The 23,635-nt window shown below is 52.8% G+C and overlaps 1 protein-coding gene across 3 annotated transcripts in view; it reads left to right on the forward strand.

Annotated features, from left to right (window-relative positions):
- UNC5B (unc-5 netrin receptor B) overlaps positions 1 to 22,126 on the forward strand; it is a 56,278-nt gene extending 34,152 nt beyond the window's left edge. The window contains exons 2-17 of one of the 3 annotated variants that reach the window (XM_074924243.1): positions 4,421 to 4,642; positions 8,490 to 8,633; positions 10,414 to 10,517; positions 11,417 to 11,597; positions 12,160 to 12,327; positions 12,642 to 12,806; positions 13,600 to 13,632; positions 14,730 to 14,924; positions 15,384 to 15,776; positions 16,213 to 16,300; positions 16,390 to 16,558; positions 16,672 to 16,905; positions 17,818 to 17,967; positions 18,248 to 18,427; positions 18,503 to 18,681; positions 19,175 to 22,126. In XM_074924243.1, coding sequence (XP_074780344.1) covers positions 4,421 to 4,642; positions 8,490 to 8,633; positions 10,414 to 10,517; positions 11,417 to 11,597; positions 12,160 to 12,327; positions 12,642 to 12,806; positions 13,600 to 13,632; positions 14,730 to 14,924; positions 15,384 to 15,776; positions 16,213 to 16,300; positions 16,390 to 16,558; positions 16,672 to 16,905; positions 17,818 to 17,967; positions 18,248 to 18,427; positions 18,503 to 18,681; positions 19,175 to 19,340 — 2,771 coding nt within the window. In that variant the 3' untranslated portion in view covers positions 19,341 to 22,126. The remainder of the gene's footprint in view (positions 1 to 4,420; positions 4,643 to 8,489; positions 8,634 to 10,413; positions 10,518 to 11,416; positions 11,598 to 12,159; positions 12,328 to 12,641; positions 12,807 to 13,599; positions 13,633 to 14,729; positions 14,925 to 15,383; positions 15,777 to 16,212; positions 16,301 to 16,389; positions 16,559 to 16,671; positions 16,906 to 17,817; positions 17,968 to 18,247; positions 18,428 to 18,502; positions 18,682 to 19,174) is intronic. The other 2 variants (XM_074924242.1, XM_074924244.1) reach the window with 2 other exon arrangements.
- The last annotated feature ends 1,509 nt before the right edge of the window (positions 22,127 to 23,635 follow it).

Here is a 23,635-nt window from a genome sequence, read left to right on the forward strand (position 1 = left end):
TGGGATCAGAGCAGTGTTGGCCAAAGCAGAAGCGGCCTCTGTGCACATGTGGGTTAAAGCATCCATTCCCGAGGGTGATGCTTATGGCCAGCTCCTTACAACACCCCTGAGAAACCTCCTGCTGGTGAGGTCTTCACGATACTGAAAGCATGTGAACACCCCAGTGCATAACCCTGCCTGAGACTGGTTGCCTAGCCTGGAAAAGCCAGAGACCCACTTCTTTCAAGGTTTCTTATATATATAATGCAACCATAACATAATGTTATGCAAGACCATTGCAGGGGAAGGTTGTCCCAGCAGAGGATACCCTCTCCTGCATTTATGGGGCCATTTATTAATGTCCTTATTACACTGGAGCAAAACAAAACCTTTCTCCAACTTCTCCACCCTCTGCTCTTTTAACACTGGCACCTTGTCCTCGCTTGCTGGAGCTATTTGGCCCCCTTTCCTATGGAGGAAGGACCACATGGTATTGCACCACTGGGAAGGTGGTGGGTTTTTTTGTGTGTGTGTGTGTGTGTTTTGCAGTTGCTGCTGGATAGTCAGGGCAGCTGGGAGCAGCAATTGTTCCTTCACATGGTGCAAGCGGGCATGTTTTCCCCTCCACTGACTGTACGTTGGTTTTTTTGGGGGGCCCACCCATGAGCATTAGCGGAGCGAGAGGTTTCCCATGCAGCGGGTGGCCGGGCGTCGGGAGCGGGGATGAAAGGCTGGGTTGATGGCTTATGATAAATGTGCCCAGCATGGTTCTCCTCCCTTTTCTCATCCAAAGTCCCCGTTGTTCCTCTGCCTTAATTCTTCTCCAGTGTGTCTAAATACCAGCAGCTATATCATGCTGGAGCCAAATGCCCTGCCCAGCTGCAAATGCTTTTTGTCGGCTGTGTATAGTTTCTGGATGGAGAAATCAGCCTTCCCCTTGCCTTGCTCCTCCTCTTCATGAGCAGGCAGGAACCTGGAGGAGCTGTGGGGCTGGGGCTCTGCAGCACAGCCACGAGTCTGCCATGAAAAAACCCAGCATCATTTTCCCTGTCTCCTGTTAGAGCTGCTTTTTTGGCCCCAGATCTCACTTGGCCAGAAGTAAAAGATCTCTCAGCTGTTGTGAGTTTGCAGGATTTAAACTTTTCCAGCAGCCAGGATGCTTCTAGCTTTAAAGATTCAGGTTTTGGGGTTCAAACCTTAAACCAGGCAGGTTTTTATAACCACCAAAAGCAGATGCTGGATCTGGCCAGGGCCAGGGAGATCATCCTATTCCATCACCCTCATCCCCAAAATCGCTGTGCCCCCATGGAGAAGAAACCTAAAGCATCAGGCTTGAGACCAGCACAGATTTGGGCAGATCCCCTCTTGAGGCAGGGGTCCAGATGGGACCTGTCGATGGGGGGATCAGCAGATTTTTGGTACCACTGGCAGTGTTTCAGCCCCAAACCCTGTGCTGGGGGACAGAGGTGGCTCCTACCACAGCCCAGAGCATCACCCATCCCACTGCAGATGATCACAGCTGAGTCACAAATCTGCAATTTTCAAACCAGTGGCGCCATGACTCATCCCCGCCCCGCTCCCAGATCCTCTCGGGTGACCAAAAGTTTCATTTAGCATCACCAAAAGTGACAGTGGGGTGGGCGAAAACGTGTCTTTGGTGTTGGTTGGTGTTGAAGGTCTCTCCTTGCCTGCAGTTTTGGGTCGGGGGACATGTGTGCTTGAGGGTGTCACCTCCATGGGGGAAGATCCTTCCAGAAGTCTGAAAATTGGCTTCTTCAGGGACATTGGGTCTTTGTGGGTCACCCTTATGGTGCTGGGCAGGCTGCAGGACTCCTCGCCCGCATCCTGGGGTATTATACCTGGCTTGGGGAGAAAAAAAAAAAAAAATAGGAAGAAAGAAAATAAATAAAAAGCAGCTGGCACAGTCACAGAAAAATGACTTAATGGGGAGCTTCAGGCCCATGTAATGGCCAAGGACAGTATATCTTGGAGTAGTTCTCACCTCTACCACTGCCCTTGGTGGCACCTGGGGGAGCCTGGTGCTGGCTTGGGGCAGGGCTTGTGGCAGGGCCAGGGGAGTGGGGGGCTCCCCTTTGCCAAGCCTCCTTGAGAGACTAATGAGCTTCAAGCGTTTACATTCCTTACAGCAAGCCTGCTTTCTAAACCCACCTGCCCTTGGAGTTGTAAGACAAAGCCCAGGAGCCACCCCTGTCCCAGGGGTGGATGGCAAGCAAGGGTGTTATGTGGTGTGCCCACCCCCACCCCGTCAGGCATTGCTTCAGCAGATTTTGGAGGATGCTCTGCAGCGGGCGCTACCTGCGCCCTTTCCCAGACACCGAGCTCGGATCCGACTCTGCAGGCTGTGTGCTGCAGGGATGCAGAGAGCGTCATTTCAGAAAGGTTTTCTTATGAGCCCATGAGTGAAGTTTTGTTGGCTGCCTCCCTTGCCAGTTGGATTATCTCCTGCCAGCCCCCTTTGGCAGGGGATTTAGGTTTGTGGCATCGAAGCAATTTAAAATAAAAAAAACAAAACCCAAAATCACAATAAAACAACAACTCAGTGGATGCAAAATTGAATAGTAAATTAAAAAAGAAAAAAAAAAGTTTCCTTTGCTGCTGTGATACAGGTAAGAGGCTGCTCAGCAGGAGAAGGGAGCAGGACCAGTGACCTGATGTGGGCACTGGGAGCAGTGTGGGGCAGTTGGTGGTGGGGAGTTCACTCCTCTTCATGCCCCGTCCCCAGCCCTGCTGCCCACGGTGAGGCACTGGGAAAATTACAGGTCTGCAAATGAGATGGGGGAGGAAACGGCTGCCAACAGAGAGGTGGGGAAGAGCCAGCCAGAGAGAGAGAAATTAGCCCGGAGTTTAATTCATTGTTTCCAAAAGAGCAGTTAATGGATTATGACAAATGTCCTACTGCTCTCCCTTAGTGCTGTGTTAAATGGAAATGGAAAGTCAATTTTCCTAAATGGATTTTAAACGACTGACCTCGTGTGTTTTTTTTCCCTCACTGATTTTTGCTTGGGAGGCAGCTTGGTCATCTTGTTTTCTTGACGCATCTGATTATATTTTTCTTCTCCTTCTTACATCTCGGGAGCCTCAGATTCTCTCCGTGCGGCACTGCTCCTTGCCAAGGGTGACGAAGGGAGTGGGCTCCTTTCTTCCTTGCCAGTTCCGGAGACGTTATCGCAGGGCTGGGGATATTTACTGTTTTCCTGCATGCTGCAGTGACTGGAGTTGAGAATCACAGCTCTCACTGGGGGAAGAGAGGAGGAGGAAAGGCTCATAACTCTTTTAGGTGTAAAGAAAAGCCTTGTGATGTGACCCGACTGCTAGTGAGATGCCCAGAAACAACAGGTTAAGCACTAGCATCCCAGTGCGTGTGTGTATTTTATCAGTCCTGCAATATTTGTATTTGATCTTTGTGGGTGAAATGGCTGGAAATAGGTTTCCTGTGTTGGACGCTGCAGGTGTTCCTTGACATTGGTCATAGCATCTTCTCAAGCTGGTGCTGGGCATGAGCCACTATGGGCCTCCTGCTCCTCAGGGATTATGTCCCTGGGTGAGCACTGAGGTGCTTGCCCCTTTTCAAGACTTTTCTTGACCTGGCCTGACCTCCTCTTCTGGTTATTTTTGCATTTAGATTGTTTTTGAGAGCAAACAAGCAAGAAGATGGAGTTCACCAGGGCACTGATCCGATTTGCTTTCTGGGGTGGGATAGTGTGAGTTCTGATTGCATTTTTGGGTGGTGTTCTCTGGAGGTGGCTGGGCTGGAAGCTATTGCTCACTTGTGATGGGCAGATAGGCAGTCCACGGGGACTGCCAGTGCCCCCCAGACCTTGTGTGATGGCGAGATCCCCACGCACGAGCGTGACAGCTGGCAAGGGTGTGCAATCCCCAACGTGGCTCCACCTTAGTGTGGTATGTGTGAGATTTGTGTGGGGTCGTGGTCAGTGTTCCCAGGACAAGCCCTGCCAGCATTTTGCTCTGAGCATGCCTGTGCATTCCTCAGGACTGTGAGAGGGAGACTTGGGATGGGGAATACCAGCCCTTCTGGATCATCTCCCGTTGTCCCCATCACTATTTCTGGACTTGAGTTTGTTTTGATTTTTCCCTCGTAGTGTCCTCTAGCGAGATCACCCTAGGCTTTGGGGTGGGCCAGGGCTCAGGGTATGGATAGACAGGCTGGTACCCAGGCAAAAACAGGATGCACCCCGCAGCAGCAACTCTCTAGCTAGCAGAGATTGCTTTTCTTATTTTTGGGAGCCTCCGGCCCTCTTTTTCTTTTCTAAACTTCCTTAGCAAGGGCTGCTGGTGACACCAGCACCACACACAGGGCAGTCCTGGGAAGGAGAGGGAGGGATGAAGTGGCATAGGTAGGAGTTGCATCCCTCCTGGGACAGGACTAAGGGCACCTCCCGACACTCTCGCTCCCCTGCAGGGCTGGAGTACAGCGACGTGCTGCCCGACTCCTTCCCTTCAGCCCCGGCGGAGACCCTCCCTCACTTTCTGCTGGAGCCACAGGACGCCTACATCGTGAAGAACAAGCCAGTGGAGCTTGTGTGCCGTGCCAACCCTGCCACCCAGATCTACTTCAAGTGCAATGGAGAGTGGGTCAACCAGAACGACCATGTCACCAAGGAGAGCTTGGATGAGGTCACTGGTGAGCAAACCCACCCTGGCATTCCCCCTGCCTTCCCTTCCTTCCTTCCTTCCTTCCTTCCTTCCTTCCTTCCTTCCTTCCTTCCTTCCTTCCTTCCTTCCTTCCTCCCTCCCTCCCTCCCTCCCTCCCTCCCTCCCTCCCTCCCTTCCTTCCTTCCTTCCTTCCTCTCTCTTCTTTCCAGGTGCCTCTGCCCTTTTCTCTCTTGCACATCCATGCTCAAGATGATTCTCCTCCAGGTAGACCAAGAGGTTCTTTGATTCATTTTTACCATTCTCAGGTGATTCCAATCTCATGGGGTTGCTTTTGTATGTTTTTCACCTCCTTGGTCTTGTCTCTCTTTCCATACCATCAGTGAATTTTAGAGGAGCTGCCCCTTTCCAGACTGTTGATAAAGACATGATGATGGTACGGGTCACCATACCCCGTAGGAGCTTGAGGAAGTCAGCCTGCATGCCTGCCTGCTTACCCTTTTGCAGGACTTGGGGTTGTTAAATGGGATTTGAAAGGCAGCACGTTTAAAACTGATGAAAAAAAGGAAACACTTTCCTACAAATGCCTAATCAACGCGTAGGAGTCATTGTCACGAGGGGTGGCAAAGGCTGGCAGCTTACTCAGGTTCGCAAAGGGGTTAGATGTTTAATGGGTAATGAGAACATTTTCAGGTAGGATTTGAAATGCCTTTTAATAGCAGATGAGCTCTCCCCTGCCTCAGAGAACAAGTCAGCCGCTGGCTGCCTGAAATGAGAGGGTGAGAAGGTGGTTTAAGCATTTTAGGGGGTGTCTTATTCCATGGGATTGAGCTCCGCAGAGCTGCTTGCCCTGTGCTTTGAAACGTCCTGGCATGAGAACACGGTGTGGGGGTTGGATATATCATGTAATCAAGTAAATTTGCTAAAATTGGTATGCTTTAGCTCAGCTCCCACCTTTTCTGCACCAGTTTTGATACCTGTGCCCTGATCAGGAGAAATGGAAAACAGTCATGTTTCCTATGTAAGATCTGTTCTCTGCAAATCCCTGAGCCTGCAGCACCCCTCATCTCCAGAGGGCTTTAAACCAAGGCGGCCTTTTGAACTGCTGCAGCATTGGTCCCAGAAGGCAGGCTGGGCTTAGAGGAGAGACTTTGGTAGCCTGGAGGAGCACAAGTGCTTTTATAGAATCTCCTCTTGTCCCGTTTTTCCCCAGCCATGCCTTTCCCCAGCATCTCCCCGGCTCTTCATCCAGTGCTAGCCGTTAGCCAATCCTCATTTGGGTATGTCTCTGAACCTGCTCTGCAAAGGGAAGATCATTTATTTTCTCTGTGGCTTTTTGAGCCTTTCCTAAAGCTGCTTTGATCTGTTCCCAGGGTGTTTTTCTTCCAGAGGATCTCTTTCTAAAGAATGGCCAAAAAAGCACAAGAAGACTGTTCCCTCACTTCTCCAGAGGCTGTCAGGAGTACTGGCAGCACCATTTCTCTCTTCTGGGGTGCATCTCTACCTCCCAACTCTCACAGAGGCCAGATTTGAAACCCTCACCACTCTAGGGTAAAGTCAAGGCCAATTAGTGACTGAGCAGCCTTCACCGAGGGGTTGTTAATTTATTTTTAACCTGTGGCCATGTAGAGTCAAGCCAAAGGTTCACGTGCCCTGTGTGTGTGGCAGTGGTGGATGCTTTAGTGGAGGAGCATTGAACCAGGACAAGGATGGAGCCATGGACCCCGCTCTGTTACCCTCACAGCTTCCTGCAGTCTGTGATTAGGTGCTCCCTGGTCCAGCGGTGATATCTTAGCAGTGTGGTTCAGCCCCAGATGGATTTAACTTCTGTTAATTTGCCTAAATGCTGTTAGGACTCATTTTTCCTCCGGATTGTCCCAGTGTCCTGTATCAGTTCCATGGCTTAGCAATGTGGAGTGTAGAAAAAGCACTACATTTCTGGCCCCACCACTCACTCCACCTCTTGGATGAATACCCCTTACTGAATAACCTGCTTCATGCAACTCTTGAGCAAAACAGGCTGGAGAAAACATAGCAGAAATGGAGCAGAAAGTCTGTGCAGCCGGAGCTTTCCCTGTTTTAGAGGAAACTCATTTGCTTTGGGCCAGCACCTCCCTCTCAGATCCCAGTCTGCAGATGCAGAACGTGTGCCAGCAATCTGGGGAGGAAGCAGTGCACACCTTCTTCACTCAGGCTTCAGAGATGGTATTGCTGCTATCAGTGAACAAACTGACAATACCTTCAGTGTGGAGGTGATGCTGTGCATGTAAAACTCCGCCGGCGTGGGCATATCTGCCCAGCAGCTACCCTAAGAAAAAAGGAGCTGGAATCAAAATGGTTTACTGTGCTAGAAAAATCTGCATTTGCAGCACCTGCCATTCGTAGGAAAAGCTGCTGCAAAGGGTACGGAGGAGAGGCTGGCCACAAAGCAGTAGGTTAACATGGTTAGGTGTTCATGGCTTTTTAAGTGTCCTAGGTTAAAAGCTTGGAATAACGGACCTTTAAAAAAAAAAAAGGCAACTTTAAAGGTGACGTGTCTTGAATGAGCTGGGCTCAGTAATGCTCTGACTGTGTCTGATCCAAAACATTTCATGCGGAAGAAAGCAAAAATAGGCCAAGTCAGAGAGGATAATTCATCTGGACGAGAAGGGACTGTTGGTAAGAGCGGCTGTGTTTGGATGCGTGTAAGCCCTTTAAATAGTCGCTCCTGTGAGCCATAAGCTCCGTCTACAGTTTGCAGTAGTCTTTGCTTTCAGGGGTTACAGAGATAGCAGGGCATTTGCAGGTTGCTCCCCACCTTTCCATGGTTGCTCAACCCACCCCACCGGGGTTTTCCAGGGAGATGAGATGGTTTTGAGCCACCTCCGTCCTGGATCCTTCTAAAAGCCATAATTTTTTCCAAAAGTGCTTGGCCCAAATGCCTTTTATTTTGTTTTTTGTTTTGTTTTGTTTTTTCCCTTAATAGTGGCAAAAATTAATTGTATTTCCTTGGTGTATGTTTGTCATCTCTTCTATGGGAAAGTAGCAGAGAGACAGTAATTGCTCCTCGCAACAGTGGGGACGAGCTAACAAAATTACAGCTGGGCAGCATGCAGTGCTCTATTGCCTTGAACTTGAGGCCTTTTTATAAAGAGAATCTGAAAGAAAAGCGCAGGTATTGCTGAAAATAAGGAAACCTGTTCTCAGCAGTGGCCACGTATCAAGGAGTTGATGCTTCAGGAGAGACTCAGCATCCTGCAGTCCAGGGGACCATGTCCTGGACGTGGTGGTGGTGTCACCTTTGTCACTGCACCCCTGTCACAGCCAGGGTGTCCTGGTAGACTTCATGGGGGTGTTGGGGGGTTGATGGAGGCATGTAACCCTTTCTGGGGTCATTGGGCATGAAATGCCATCATCCTTGGATGATTTCCTTAATATCTTTTATTTGTCTTGTTATATTTGTATTTGAACAGCATCTGACAGAGATAGTTTCTTCCCACAGCAAAGCCTTGGAGGCATCCCTCAAAGCCAGTGGGTCTGGGCAGGGATGGGGACGTTGGTGCTGGGATAGAGGACTGTTGGAGGTGGGTGATGCCTCTTGAAATGTTCAAGAGGTCCAGGTCCTGCCCAGCCAGACGGGGTGGGGGGGGCGCAGAAAGGCAGAAAAATCGTCTCCACATGAGCCATTGCCCTGGCTTCAGCTCCAGGTCCCTCTCCAGAGGGAACAGTCTCCCTGATTTGCAGAGGTGTGAAACTCAGATGCCTCTGAGCTGACTCTAACCCGCTGCCTCCATCCTTGAGCTTGGTGCACTCAGCAGCCCTCCTCTTGGGTGCTGCCTCAGTTTCCCTCCTCCCGGGTGCTCCTGCCGAGCTGATGCCATCCCTCTGTCCCCTTCCAGGGATGCTGGTGCGGGAGGTGCAGATTGAGGTCTCCCGGCAGCAGGTTGAGGAGCTCTTCGGTTTAGAAGATTACTGGTGCCAGTGCGTGGCCTGGAGCTCCGCGGGCACCACGAAGAGCCGCCGGGCGTACGTCCGCATAGCATGTAAGTGCCCGGTACGCGGAGTGATTGCTCAGATGTGACCCCTCTGGTGATGCTCCCTGCCCCTCTGCAAGAGCTGCCTGCACCCACCTACACCACATCAGTCCTTGTTTCATTTCAATGAATGTTTCTTCCACCTTCTATTCCACTTTGGGGGCCCCAAAAGATTTCCAGAGGGTACAACCCACCGACTTCTAAATGGTTTGCAAAGCCTGAGGTGTGACCGTGGATCCCAGGCTGAAAAAGCAACGATTTCAAGACAGGCGAGTGCTGCTTCTGGCACCAACATCAGCTGAAATAACGGCTAAGGCTGTTCATCCTCGGCTTCCTGGGACCCCCAGGACATATTGGGTGCAGCTGAGTGGGGTTGGCAGTCTCCAGAAGTTGGCTCCCTGTTGAAAGCAGCGGTTTTTAATCCGTTGTAGATGACCCATCCTTACTGGATGGCCCTTGATCTTAGATCCCCATCCTGGCTCCAGCTTTGCTTCTGAGCAGGCATCGTCCCTACCTGCCTGGGTGAGAGGCTGTGGCATCACCTGGGTTAATACCGCATTGCCCATCAGCGTGCTCAGCTCTTCCCAGTGCTTTATTATCATTAATAACCCAGCGGTTAGCACCTTGCACACTTTGCCTGAATCAGCGAGTCTGTGTCCCTGGAGTCCCTGCTGTCATATGTCACTTCTCTAAGCTGCTGTTTGTGGGTGTCAGCCTGATTAAGGATGAGTTAATCAGGCTGTTACCCAGCTGAATTTGCTCTCTTAGCAAATGAGATCGCAAAGCTATAGGAGAATGGCCAGGCTTCCCCAGTCATAAACAGATTCTGCTATTAGAGGGCTAATAATCCGACACGATATCCAAAACAGAGGTGGATGGTGAATCAGCTACACTGATGAAGGATTTAGTCTGAACAGGAAAAATGTTGAGACACAGAGCTGGCTACTGAGGGAGCTCTTTTGTCCGGCCCCAGCCAAGGGTTTGGTGTTTCTTGGAGCCAAGCAGATGAGATGAACTGAACCGAGGGTTTGCTGCTGCCCTGTACAAGCAGGAGCCGCAGCCACAGAGGGCTGGGTGCTGTAGCAGAGGATTGCAGCACCATCTAGTGATGCTTCTGCTCCTTTCAAGGCTCCTCACTGCTACCTTGCCATGTCCCCCACGTCCCTAGGGGCTCTGCTGGGCATCTCCCCCTTCCCCAAAATACTGACCAGTCCCTTGCTGGGCAAGTCTGCCTTTACATCAGGGGCCATTTCAGCACTGAAATGCGATGGCTGGGTTTCCAGCAAGTCTGGGGACATGGGTCAGCCAGGACTGACTGGGGCAGAGCCAAGCAACAAGCCTCCGTAGCCCTGAAATTTGGGGATTTGCTTCAGTGCTGCCATGGGAGCCAAGCTGTTGTGCAAATCTCATTTCCCTCCCTTCAGCAAAGAAGGGTCCTGGTGCAGAGTGCAGAGGGAGAAAGAAACGGGAGGGTTGAAGCAACAGTGGTTAAGTTGAGGCTTAGCCCCAGAAGGAAAAGAGAGGAAGGGGGGTATAAGCTTGCAAGCACATGAAGGAGGAAGGGCATCGTCCTCGAGCACCACGTGCTGTCCCCAATCCATCCTGGAAAAGACGCTTATTCTGCTCCTTCCTCCCAGGACATGTTTTGCTCTAGCTGTGCTATGCCAGAGGGATTTTCCTACTCGTGGGCCCCTGGTGCCGAGGCGATGCTCTCTCCGCACCAAGGTTTTGCAGGTTGCCCTGTTTCTGCAGAGGGCTGGTAACCCCTGGGTTTTCCTTTCCCTCCCAGACCTACGGAAGAACTTTGACCAGGAGCCGCTGGGTAAGGAGGTCCCGCTGGAGCACGAGGTCCTGCTGCAGTGCCGCCCGCCCGAGGGGGTGCCGCAGGCTGAGGTGAGCAGCTCAGCAGCCCAAAGAACTACCTGGTGGGGTGTCCCCTCCGGTCCCAGGGAGAGATGGGGCATGTGCTTGCAGATGGCTTGCAGCTGTGATGGATGGCCTTGTGCCGAGAGCGTCAGCTTTCATTATTCATCAGAATTGTTTATTTTGGGCAATGGATCTGTTATTCTGACATCTAATAACACATGTAACCTCAGCACCTGCTCAACCCACCTCTCCCACACTTCCTGATGTGCCATTAACCCATTAGAGGGAAGTTCTAACAAGGACCCAATGACTTGTGTGAACGGGAGCAGTCACAAGTGAGAACCAAGCATGGGGTTAGTCAATACAGATGGGTTTTCCTAGCACGGTAGCAGTGCTTTCCTTGCCCACAGCTCCGTCAGCCCCTGGGAGTGGTGCACTAGTGGTAGCATGTCCCATCCTTGACCAAAACAGCAGTAATGTGTCCTGTTCAGGCCTGGTTTGGCCCAGCTTTTGAGGAGAAATAAATACAGTCAGAGGCAAGGTTGGCCAGTCAATGGTTGTGGTGCTGAGGACATGGGTGGTGTCTGTGAAGGAGGTGGGGAGGGCTTTGGGGCAGGTCATAGGCTGGTCCAAGGGGTTTTTCCCTCTTATCAGAGCTGGTGAATTTGGCCCCTCCAACCTGATGTTTTTCCTTGCTTGTGCCCACACCCACTCTCAATGACGGTATCTACTCACGCCCCACCCAAATAGCCTAGTTAAGCACTTGTGTCCTAGCTTAGCTTTGGGGCACTTGATGACCCTCATGATGTGGAGCACGTGGGATGGGCATTTCCACTGAAACCCATGGCGAGCTTTTCCTGGCTGAGTGTTCAGTTCTTGTTCAGCTTAGTCACCGTCCTTACCCTTCCCTTCCTCTTCATTGCCAGGTGGAGTGGCTGAGGAACGAGGATGTCATCGATCCCACCCAGGACACCAACTTCCTCATCACCATCGATCACAACCTCATCATCAAGCAGGCCCGGCTCTTGGACACTGCTAATTACACCTGCATGGCCAAGAACATCGTGGCCAAGCGCCGGAGCACCACAGCTGCCGTCATCGTCTACGGTACCAGCCCTTGCTCTTGGGGAGGGGACCTTTGCTGCCGGCCATGTCTCCAAGCCAAGGGGGTGTACAGGCACTTTATGGGAGTGGTAGGAGTGAACCCCACCAGGGCATTGCATTCAGTTGGGTAATAGCCAATGTTTGCAAAACATAAACTTCTGCTAGCTTGCACAGGCTACTAGGAGAGGTTATTAGGTGTAGGTGTTGGTAAGCCTCCTCGGTTGGGTATGAAGCTGGGTGGAGGTTGGACCCACATGGATTGCTTTGACTCTCAAAGCAGCTGAAAAGCTGCATTTGGCTGAACTTTGCTATGAAACCAAAGATCTGCTGTGGCCAGGTGCAAAAGTATTTGCAAAGTAGAAAAAGGACTAAAGCAAGCTTGAGCATCCTGTGCATGGGATGTGCGACACGAGTAGTCTTAATGATTTGCTTTTTGTGAGGGTGAGCTGTTCAGGGTGTCACAGAAGATGTAAGGCCAGAGGACCTGGTGAACCTTAGGCTTAGCTCCAGTCTCTGCTGCAATAGGCTCCATGGATGTGTTAACGCTGTCCATCTCCTCTTGCAGTGAACGGTGGCTGGTCCACCTGGTCCGAGTGGTCTCCTTGCAACAACCGCTGCGGCCGGGGCTGGCAGAAGCGCACCCGGACGTGCACCAACCCCGCACCGCTGAACGGCGGCTCCTTCTGTGATGGGCAGCCTTTCCAGAAAATCACCTGCACCACCCTCTGCCCAGGTAAGACAGGTTCAGAGATCTTCCTCCTTCCTCCACGATCCAACTGTGCTCCTGGTGCTCCCCAAGGAGACAGAGGTTCAGGAGACCAGTCAGTCTGAAGCATCTTTCAGTCTGCCAAGAGCTGAAAGAGCTGGAGATGTCTGCAGAGACACAACAGGGCTGGGTTTACTGGGATAACGCTCCTCAAAGGTCTCTGGAAGCCCTGAGATGAGCATGGGCACCTTTCTGCTGCCGGAGGCATCCTGGCACTGGGGATCGAGCCCCGAGGCTGTGCCGAGGGGTGTACCAACATGCCTGTGTTTGGTGGCCCACAGTGGACGGCGCGTGGACGGAGTGGAGCAAGTGGTCGGCGTGCAGCACCGAGTGCACCCACTGGCGCAGCCGCGAGTGCGCCGCCCCGGCCCCCCGCAACGGCGGCAAGGACTGCAGCGGAGTGCTGCTCGACTCCAAAAACTGCACCGACGGGCTCTGCCTGCAGAGTGAGTAGGCGGGCAGGCGGGCAGGCGGGCAGGGCAGGGCCCCGTGCCGGAGAGGATTCCAGCAGCCACGGTGCCATGCGCTTGGCCGCGCTGTTGTTGGCTGCACCTTCGAGTTGGCGGTGCTGCTGTCACCTGATGTTTAAATTGTGTCTTTAGCAAGGTTTTCTATCCAGACTCACCCTTTCCAAAGCTAGTTCTCACCCGACAGAAAGAAAGGCTTGAGGAGTTTTGGATCTAAATGTCCTACTAACCCTTCTGAAGCAGCACTAGGTTTGGGGTCTCTGCTGAAATAAGGCTGGTTGTGGTTAGTGGGGGCAAGCCAGGGGTGGTTTCTCAGCCCCCACCATGAAATCATCTGATCTGGGTCATTGCTCGGTAGGAGCCCTGGAGCAGCAGATAGGGAAAAAAAACCAGTAATAATTACAGTGGTGCTGCTAACACAGTGAGTGGGCACAGTGATGGCTGGTGCTGCCACCTGCTGCCGTGTGACACCACTGTCCCCTTTAACTCTGCCACAGCCAGAAATGCCCAGAGTCCTGTTACCTGGGGACATGTGGCCCGGGGGCTGGCCAGGCCTAGGGACACCCTCAGCACCGTGCTTCTAGGTGGCTTTCTGCATGCCCCGGGGAGCGATGCTGCTTTCCCATCCCTTCCCACCACGCTGTGGCTCCTCGTGCAACCCGGCTGGCTTCCCCCCTCCCCCCCCTCCCCCCCCTTTTGTCTCATCTCATCTCATCCCCATTGCACCATCGCCACCTTCACCTTTTGTTTTCTAACTTTTTTTTCCTAACAGATAAAAGAGTTCTAAGCGAACCCAAAAGCCACCGTAAGTGCTCATTTCATGGCCATTTTGTTTCTTTGCGAGGCATTGCTCTGGTTTTGTTCTGTTGCATCCATGTTAGGGCTCCTCGGCAGCTGGGGCAGGGCAGAGTGGGAAGAGGGAGCAATTAAAGACCACCCCAGATCTCCTCTGTACATTAGATCACGTACTCTGCTTGAAGCTATAAATATGACCCGCTTTTGCACCCCCACTCCCATCCCCCTTTTGCTGTCTGTAGTTCTTGGGTGTAACACAATGCAGCCAGTGTCGCACCACCAAAGCTACTCCAGGCATTGTCACCTGACGATGAGGACTCCCTTCCTCAAGTTGGGGGTCCCGGGGGTGCATCAGGGTTCCCATTTGTCAGAGTGGGGGGACTTGGGGATGAGGTGACACCTGTCAGAAGTGGCATAGTCCTGCCGTGGTGCAGACCACTGAGCTTAGGACAGGGCTTCACTCCAGCACAAAAGCTTAGAAACCAAGAGACATGGGTGAGCATCAAGGGAGAAAGGAGAGAAGGGTGGGCTGAGCGTCCTCAGCTCCTGCTGCTGGAGGATTTACCATGCTCTGCCTCTCCTTCCTGGGCAGATATAGCAGGCTTTTAAAGGTCGAGAGCCTTGTGGCAGGGGAAGGGTAGATGGGGAAGCTGAAGGGTGTCCATATAAGTGCAGTGACACTCTTTCTGTATGGTTAGATATCTCAGGTACATATATGTGAGATGCATGGATAGGCGTTACATTTACTTCTCTGGGTTGTCTCTGTTAGGATGTGAGGGTTGATAGCTTCATGAATCTGAGGTGCGCAAGCCTAATGTTTCTGGGCTTTCTGGTGCTGAAATAAAGTTGGCACAAGCCATGGCAAGGTGTCCTCCAAAGGTCTGAGGTGTTAACCACCAGCTCAGTCTCTGGCTTCACTCTGACTTCTGGACCACTCTTAGAAAACACCCTCTATCCTCCTTCCACAGCCTTTCCAGCAGGCCCAGTACACATCTTCCCCTTCGTGCCTATGTCTCGAGTTAGCAGTATGGTTGGGGAGCACTGGTGGGTCTTGACATGCATTTCTGGTGCTCCCGTTTTCATCTCCATTTCTTTAATCCTTCACAGTGCTGGAGGCCACAGGTGATGTGGCCCTGTATGCTGGGCTGGTGGTGGCCGTTTTCGTCTTCATTGTCATCCTCATGGCTGTGGGGGTGGTGGTATACCGGAGGAGATGCCGGGATTTCGACACAGACATCACAGACTCATCAGCTGCTCTGACCGGAGGCTTCCACCCTGTCAACTTCAAGACCTCCCGGCATGGTAAGAGCCATAGCCTGTGCAGGTCCTGCTCACCAGCTCAAGTCCAGGCAGAAAGGAAGTCAGGCTGCAAATCACAGTAGGGGACGGGTTCCTGGTAGACCCCCAGCTTCAATTTTCTAGGGGTATATTCTGATTTTTGTAGGCGGAGGATGCTATGGAGGTGGTCATGTGTTGATGGTGGGAATCAGGGCAGAGCATCTGCAAAGCAGATGCAGTGGAGATTTACTGTAGGATGCTGCTCCTCGCTTAGTCATGATGCTGAGCAGTTCCCTTCCCAGTGCCTGGTGGAAGGTGGACAGATGTAACCCAGTGCTGTAGCTGTTGGACCTCCTGCACGTCCTCCATCCCTTGCCAGGTGACGAGGGCTTTTCATGGCCATCTCTTCCAGTCAAGCAGTGCTTTTACATCCCCTTGTTTCCACTGTCATCTTCACCCCATCTGTGTTTCCTCCTCCCACAGACAACCCTCAGCTGCTGCACCCCTCGATGCAGCCGGACCTGACGGCCAGCGCGGGGGTGTACCGTGGCCCCATGTACGCCCTGCAGGACTCCTCCGACAAGATCCCCATGACCAACTCCCCCCTGCTCGACCCCCTCCCCAACCTCAAGATCAAGGTGTACAACTCCTCCACCGCCTCCTCCTCCTCGGGGCTCCATGACGGGACAGACCTGCTCGGAGGGGTCCCCGCCACCGGCACCTACCCGGGGGACAGCACCAGGGACAGCCCCTTTGCAAACCTGCGGAGCAAAGCCCTGGGCTCACAGCATCTCCTCAGCTTGCCACGGGAGCATGGCAACAGCGCCAGTGGCACGTTTGGCTACCTGGGGGGAAGGCTCACCATCCCAGGCACCGGTAAGCCCCGGGCTGGGGAGGAAGTTGTGTTTGGCTACTGAGTGATCAGGGAGTTGCTCTTGTCCTAGCAGGTCCGTGAGCAGGATTTGCTATCCCAAAGCTGGCTCAGGGGAGGAAGGCAGGGAGCCATTCCCAAACCAGGCTTCTCAGGCTGGAGGTCCCAGCCTCGTGAGACTTCCCTGGCTGGCCTTGCCATCGATCCAGGGCCAGTGCCTTGCAAAAAGATCCAGCCTGTGGTTTTGCTTCCTAATAGAGTGGCCTGGCTCCTCCCTGCAAGCAGTGCAGCTGAGGAACATCTGGAGATGTTTCTCCTGGGGTGCACTGGGCTGCCCTAGCTCGCTGCTGTCCTTGGGCTTGCCAGACGGGGTGGAGGGGTGGTTTCTCCCTGGTGGCTTCTCCCTCGTTTTGTGACCAATGCCTGTGTGTGCTGTGCTAGGGGTGAGCCTGCTGGTGCCCCACGGGGCCATCCCCCAGGGGAAGTTCTACGAGATGTACCTGGTCCTCAACAAGGCTGAGAGCGTCCTGTAAGTCACACCGCGCCGCCCGCACTTCTGCTCTCTGTTGGCCGCCGTGAGGCTTTCTTTTCAACCGGTGTCCCATCTCCCCTCCCCAGCCTGCCCTCCGAAGGCACGCAGACGGTGCTGAGCCCAGCGGTGACCTGCGGACCCACCGGCTTGCTCCTGTGCCGCCCTGTCGTCCTGACCATTCCCCACTGTGCCGATGTCGGCTCCTCAGATTGGATTTACCAGCTGAAAACACAGTCCCACCAGGGAAACTGGGAGGTAAGGTGGGAACCCAGTCCCTGCAGCCAGAGAAGGCCAAGAGTGTTGTGGGACACAGCCCCTCTCAAACCCCCCTAGATGATGGGCTGACCCCCAACCTTGGTTCCCTGTAGGAAGTTGTGACCCTGGATGAGGAGACCCTCAACACTCCCTGCTACTGCCAGCTGGAAGCCAAGTCCTGCCACATTTTGCTAGACCAGCTTGGCACCTACGTCTTTGTGGGAGAGTCCTACTCCAGGTCAGCCATCAAGAGGCTCCAGCTGGCGATCTTTGCCCCCACCGTTTGCACCTCCCTGGAGTACAGCCTCAAGGTCTACTGCTTGGAGGACACGCCAGATGCTCTGAAGGTAACATTGCCTTACAACTGCTTCCCAAAGCTGCTTGCTCTGGTGGCAAGATGCTGCCTGCTGCCTCTCTGGATGGCCTGGCCCCAGGGAGCAGACAACCTGATGCAACTGCCTGCAAAGTGACCAAAGGGAAATAATAAGCATGTTTATGGCTCTCCCTGTCCTTCCTCATGCTCTCCAAAGGAAACAGGGAGGGTGTTTCTTATCTCCTATACTGGGCCCCCTTTCTGCAGACATTGCATGAGAGATTTTGCTGCTGCTGGGTGGGTTTCTCTCTCCCATGCAGAAAACGCTGCTGTGATTTGACTTGGTTTTGTATAGATCCTGTTATTCCTCCACAGAGACGTGTTTCTCCCCTCATTGGGAGGGTTTTGTGACATAGATAACATCAAGCACAGCACGGGAAGCTTGAGTTTTGATGTTTTGATTACCTGGACCCCCACCAGTGCTGTAGCTGTTAAATTCCCTGTGACTTGTCCTGTGGCGTCAAGATTGCTGTAGTGCCTCTAGGTGGAGATGTAGGCAGCGCTCTGGCTCCTGAATTGTGTTTTTCTCCTAAGAGCTGATGGTTTAATAGTGGGATGGTGTTAAAAACAGATAGGGTGGCACTCTTTGAGAGAGTGCCTGACCTTCATGTTGGACCTTTGTATTGTCTGAGGAGTACAGAGGCATATATGGATGCTCACGTGTTAAAAATTAAAGTGGAGCTGGTGTGTGAGATGAGTTGGCAAGTTCTTGGAGAGCGACTGTTGAGGTGGAAAAGGCTGCTCTCCTGCAGAGGATTCCCTGCAGTCTTGTTGCTGCTGCTGGCTCCTTGTGGGAGGAATGTGCCTGGCTTTGGGTCTGGAACGGGGAGAGGAGCAAGCCCTGCTTTCCTCCTGGGTCTGACACTGCCTGTCCTGCTGCCCGTAGGAGGTGCTGGAGCTGGAGCGGACGCTGGGTGGGTACCTGCTGGAGGAGCCCAAGCCCTTGCCCTTCAAGGACAGCTACCACAACCTGCGTCTTTCTATCCATGACATCCCCCACGCACTCTGGAGGAGCAAGCTGCTGGCCAAGTACCAGGTGAGGAGCTGAGGCGGGGCCAGACGGGGTCCTGGACTGGGGACACCATCTTCAGCCAGACACCCCAGGGTTGTGGGTGCCCTGGTCTTGCCTCTGGAGTTGTCTCCCAAAGGTGGATGGAGGAGGAAAGGGGACCAGTTTTCTGATCTTCCCTGGTGGGATGCTGTCTGTGGGGTCCCTCTGTCCTGTCTCGTCCTGGTGGGGTGGCTGGAGGAGGTGGGATCTCCCAAGGGAGCTGCTGGAGCCTTCGCTGAGCCCATGCTTTGGTGGTGGTCCGCAGGAAATCCCCTTCTATCACATCTGGAGTGGCAGCCAGCGAGCCCTGCACTGCACCTTCACACTGGAGAGGTACAGCCAGGCCTCCACCGAGCTCACCTGCAAGATCTGCGTCCGGCAGGTAGAAGGGGAAGGGCAGATCTTTCAGCTCCATATCACGCTGGGAGAGGTGAGCAGTGGGGAGGTGAGGGGACAGCAAGGGGACACGCTCAGGAGACACCCTGTGCTGCAATATCTCGCCCCATCCTTCCTCTTGCAGCACGCCAGCTCCTTCGACACCCTCCGCTCCCACCACAGCGGTGCCACCACCACCCAGCTGGGACCCTACGCCTTCAAAATCCCCCTCTCCATCCGGCAGAAGATCTGCAACAGCCTGGATGCTCCCAACTCCAGGGGAAACGACTGGAGACTTCTCGCCCAGAAGCTTTCCATGGACCGGTGGGTCTCCCTGGGCTTTGCTTTCCTCTCCCGTGCCTGGGCGGGGGGGGTTTGCTCTGTGCTCCCTCCCTGCTGCAGGCATCTGGCTAGGTTGTGCCCAGCTGTATAGGTCTGCCTGTAAATATGGATATAGCTATGCACAGTTACACCCATCAATATCCATGCATCTGTCTGCACCACAGTCCTGGGTCTCTTGTCACTTTGAACAGGCCCTTATTTATCTGGGACCATGCTTCTGCTGTTCCTGCCTGGGTTCACCTCCGAGGGCTGAAGGGAGGGTAATTTCAGCAAAACAAAACTCGCGTTGCTTTTGCATGAACGCCATCTCTGTATAAAAATTGAAGACGATGTCTCGAGGGCTTTGGCATTTGCGTTATGGCATTTCCATCGGGGTACATGTTGCAAACAGGTTTGCTGCTCCAGCATCCTCCCTCCTTCCGTCCCCAAAGGGCACCCCACCAAGCTGGACCTCCCCTCTGTTTCCCTTTCACAGGTATCTGAACTACTTTGCCACCAAAGCCAGCCCCACTGGGGTGCTCCTGGACTTATGGGAAGCCGAGCACCAAGACGACGGTGATCTCAACACCCTGGCCAGTGCCTTAGAAGAGATGGGCAAGAGTGAGATGCTGGTGGTCATGGCCACGGAGGGGGACTGCTGATGATGCTTCCCATGGCTGGTGGGCCAGGAGGATGAAATGGGAGGCGAGGGGGGTGACCCTTCCCTGGCGGTGGGGGGAGGTATATCCATCCCCGGGCAGCAGCTGGGTGAGGAAGGGCCAAGGCCGTTGCTTCTCCCTCCCTCCCCACATCACTGTCAGCCTTAGAGACCCGTCCTCAGCGTTTACAAGCAATTCAAGTGTTACACAGCATTCCTCTTCCTCCTTCCCCTCCTCCTCCTCCTCCTCCCCCAGCTGTCCCCAGGGTGGCAGTTGTAGTGTGGGGAGGAATTAGGGCTTCTCCAGTCAGGATGGGGGCTTTCCTTCTCCTTTGTTTGGGTTCCCATCCGGTTCTTCTCCTCCTTTAATAGCATTTCTGCGTTGAAGAGACGAGTACAATCTAGACGAATGGCTTCTGTCAAAAGCTTCAGACAGCTTAACAAGGCAAATAAGAAAGAAAAAAGGAAAAAAAAAGTTTCTTAGGAAACGCAAATAATTTATTATCCAGATCTTTGGATGAATCCTTTTTAAAAAAGAAAAAAAAAAGAAAAAAAAAAAAGATTTATAATTTCTTCTTGTGCGTGAGAGCAAGAGCGTTGCTTTGGTCAGGGTGGCAGAGAGAGAGAGATTTAAATGAACACACTTTTGTAGGGAAAAGCGTGCGGTCCATGTGTTTACATGTCCTGGGACCCCCGGGGAGTCCGTAGGGTGAAGTGCCTCTACGCCCCTCTGCTTCAGGGCCAGCTGAGGCCCTCTCCAAGATTTTTTCCTTGCGAGCTCCCCTTTCCCTGGCAGCAGTGCCCGGCGGAGTGAGGGCTCCCTCTCCACCTGCAAGGTGCCGCCCTGCATTTAGGGTTCAGGGGAGGAAATGCATCCAGATATGGGTATTTTTAATGAATTCTTCCCTGGCATCATTTGGGGGAGCTTTTTAGGATGACTACGCCTTCATTTACATAACTTCAGTACAAACCAAAGATTTCAGTCCTGCACCAACCTACTGATCCACAGGCCAAAGGGGGGATGTTTTAAACCCACCAGGATTTTGCAGTGAGCACCCCAAACCTGGGCTCGGGGTTCAGAGGGAGGTGATGAGCAGCTTGTGGAGGGGTCCGGGGAGAGCAGAGCACTGGCGGGCCAGGATGCGGCCCCTCACAGATCACGTCGGTCTCAGGTCCATGCGCTCACAGACAGTTTTTGATCCAGTATTTCAGTGAGGGTGTGGGGAGGGAGACCTCAGTATCTCCAAGTTGCAAGCCAAGGTTGAGCAATTTCACACAAGAGACGGCATCGTAAGCGGTGATTGGGTTTCTGTCCTCTCATTGCAGCGCCTTTTTTTTCCCTGTAATAGACTTTTTATAATGATGGAGCAGTTGTGGGATGAATGGAAAGTAATCATGAGGTAGGCAGGAACGAGGTTCCTCACAAAAGATACGGTGTCTCAATGAAGGTAAAAATTTAGATTGCCTGCAGGTAGAAATAGTTACTCGGAGTGCTGTATCTTAGAAATTTGTTTTTTAAAAAAGTAAATAGGAAGGGGATGGTAAGCTCAGGATTAGAGTAGATCACATGGCAAGGCTGTGGATCCTCCATCAGTAGAAGTATTAAGAGCAGGGTCTGAGAGCAGGTCCTGCTTCGGGCTGCGATGCGCAGTGTCCTGACTGCAGAGCCCTGGCCCGGTGTCACGGGGTGCCTGCAGCATCCTGCAGCCTGCTGGGGACCGGAGCAAACTCAGGGAGCCCTGCCACGAGCGAGAGCATCGCCTTCTCAGGGCGGCTCCGTGGGAGATTTCAGTATTGCTCAGGCATGGGTATGATTCCTCTTGGCATCTCTTGAAGCAGTGATTGAATGCATAGAGCCACTCCCTGTTGTGTTTCGGGGTCATTTCTTGCTGGGTTTCAAGGCTATGGGAGAGAGGGGATCTTTTTCTTTTGTGCCGGATGGGAAGACTTCTGCTGGGTGAGCTCCTGTGTCACGTAGGAAGGGTTTTAATCCATCGTTTAGGTTGCATTCGAGCATCTGATTTCTCATCTGACCCCATCTCTGAGCTGAGGGAGAGTAAACAAATTAGGAAAGAAATGAATTGATGGATCAAACCGGCTGCTGGCATTTTATAGGGCTCCTTTCTCAGTGCTGCGGTGCTCTCCGTGAGGTGAGATGAGATGCTCTTCTTTCGGGTCGCGTCTGAATCTCTCGCTCTTATTCTTGCTCTCTGGTTCATGGATCGCTGCGCCGGCATGTGCGCTTGTCCATCCGTCCATCCATCTGTCCCGCCTGCGGGTCCCTCTGCCCCCATCCCCAGCTGTCCGCCTTCATCTTCACCTTCCTTTTGGCGTGCAGCAGCCACCTGGATCCGCTGAGGTGCGTGTTTGGGGAAGTTCTCCCCGTTTTTCAGACCAGGGAACCTGTGTTGGGAGCAGGACAGCAGGGAGGGCACAGTTTGCCCCCAACGCCAGTCCTCTGAGCAGCTGCGCCTATCTCCCATGGGTGCCAGCTCCCAGGAGCCCCCTTCTGGGGATTCCTCCAGTCAGGCATTTTGTCAAAGGCAAACCTGTGATCTGTGTCATGCTGGCAGTGTCCGTCTCTTGCTCCACAATCTGTTTCCATATTTATATGTCCAGGGGATGGGCCTGGTGGCATCCTCTAAAACCGCATCTGTTTATTCTGTAAACTAAAGAACTGTAAATAAAGTTTAGCATTCCTATTGTAACAAATTAATTTTTATGCAATAAATTATATTTCCTAGTCTAATAATAAAAAAAAAAAAAGAAACAATCTGCTCTCTTCTCTCATGTTCATCACTCAACAGTTCCTGCTGGGTTTAGCATCTGCAGGGATTCGGGTCCAGCTCGAGCAGCGGCAGCAGTGTGGGGATGCCCGTGAGCCTCCCTCCAACCTGTTTTTGGGTTGGATGCTGCAGGCGTGCTGGCAGCGGGAGGATGTTGCTGTCAGAGTCCTTAAGGGAGGTAAGCTGTAGAGATTGATTTATGGTTTGTTTTGGACTCGCATGGGTGATTACAAGGCAGGAGCCTAGTGCTACAGCCATGTCTTGTGGGCTAAGCCACCATCTCCAGCAGTTCATTTTTTTCCCCGAGGCATGTCCCCCTGCAGAAAACAATGCCCCTTCCAGCAAGGACCAGGACCAGGGTGTCTAATTTGAGAGGGGGGGAATGGAGCACTGAGCTGCAATCCATGATTTGGGCATCTCTCCACAAACCCCCACCTTGTACCTCCTCGCCTTGCTGCATCTCTCGCTTTGGGACCACCTCCACCTCACAGCTCCCCTTCTGTCCCATCGCTCCGGCTCTGCCAGAGTAAGCAAAGCCAGCAGGGTTTGCAGGGAGAGGCGAGGGTCCCAGGCAGAGGTGGGGTCCCGCTGGCCCTGCCTGGGCCACTTGCCTTGCCCAGCTCCTGGGGACAAGGTGCCACCAGGAGATGGCAACGTTGTCCCTGCTCTGCAACCATTGAAAGAAATGGGGAGAAAATTGCTGTCCTGACACCGCAGCAATTATAACACAGCCACACAAAGATGCAAAATCCTCCCAGCTGGGCTCTCCAGCTACAAATATGCTGCAGAGGTAGATACTTTCTCAGAAGTGATAAGCTTTTCTTTTCTTTGCACCTTAATTCCTTTAACCTCAGTCCTCCAAGCTGCTTTCACTGGGCACCTTTTGCACTAACCCATCTCTCCAAGGGCCCAAATCTGTGAGTATCTTTGACCAACTGGTGCCCGATTTCACCTGATGTTCTCCTATCGAAATACCCAGCTTACTAGTTCCTTCTTAAGATTAATCTGGCCCCAATCTCTGCAGTTGATATATTGAATTCAGACCTCATGACAGGTTCAAAAGTGACTGCTGTGCCATGACTAAGTGATGCCATGACTGCCGTGCCTTGACAGATCTATTCTGCCAGAGAGAGGGCACCCAGGAGCACCAGAGCAGCCAACATTAGGGTCTCTTGACTTTCACATTGTGTGTTTAGAATATTTCCTCTGAGCCAGCCTCACTGGATTTTACAATTCACTTGCCATGAGCTGCTCTGTATAGCAGCAAGCTGTATGGAGGGGTGGAGGGAACTGCCCTGTATATCCTGGTTAACAAATTTCAATCTCTTAACCATAACCTACCTGCCCTTTGCTCTGGCACACCTCCAGCATGGCGAGGGCAAGCAAGATGCTCGGTTCTCCTTTGGGATAACCATGAAACCTTCTCTGCTCCAGCACAGCTCATCTTGCTTTCAAACCAGTGCTGGCCCTGTATGTGGCGTTGGGGTGGAGATGAAGAAGCCCAAACCCTGCT

The sequence above is a fragment of the Athene noctua genome, chromosome 21, assembly GCF_965140245.1.
Source record: "Athene noctua chromosome 21, bAthNoc1.hap1.1, whole genome shotgun sequence".
Taxonomy (NCBI): domain Eukaryota; kingdom Metazoa; phylum Chordata; class Aves; order Strigiformes; family Strigidae; genus Athene; species Athene noctua.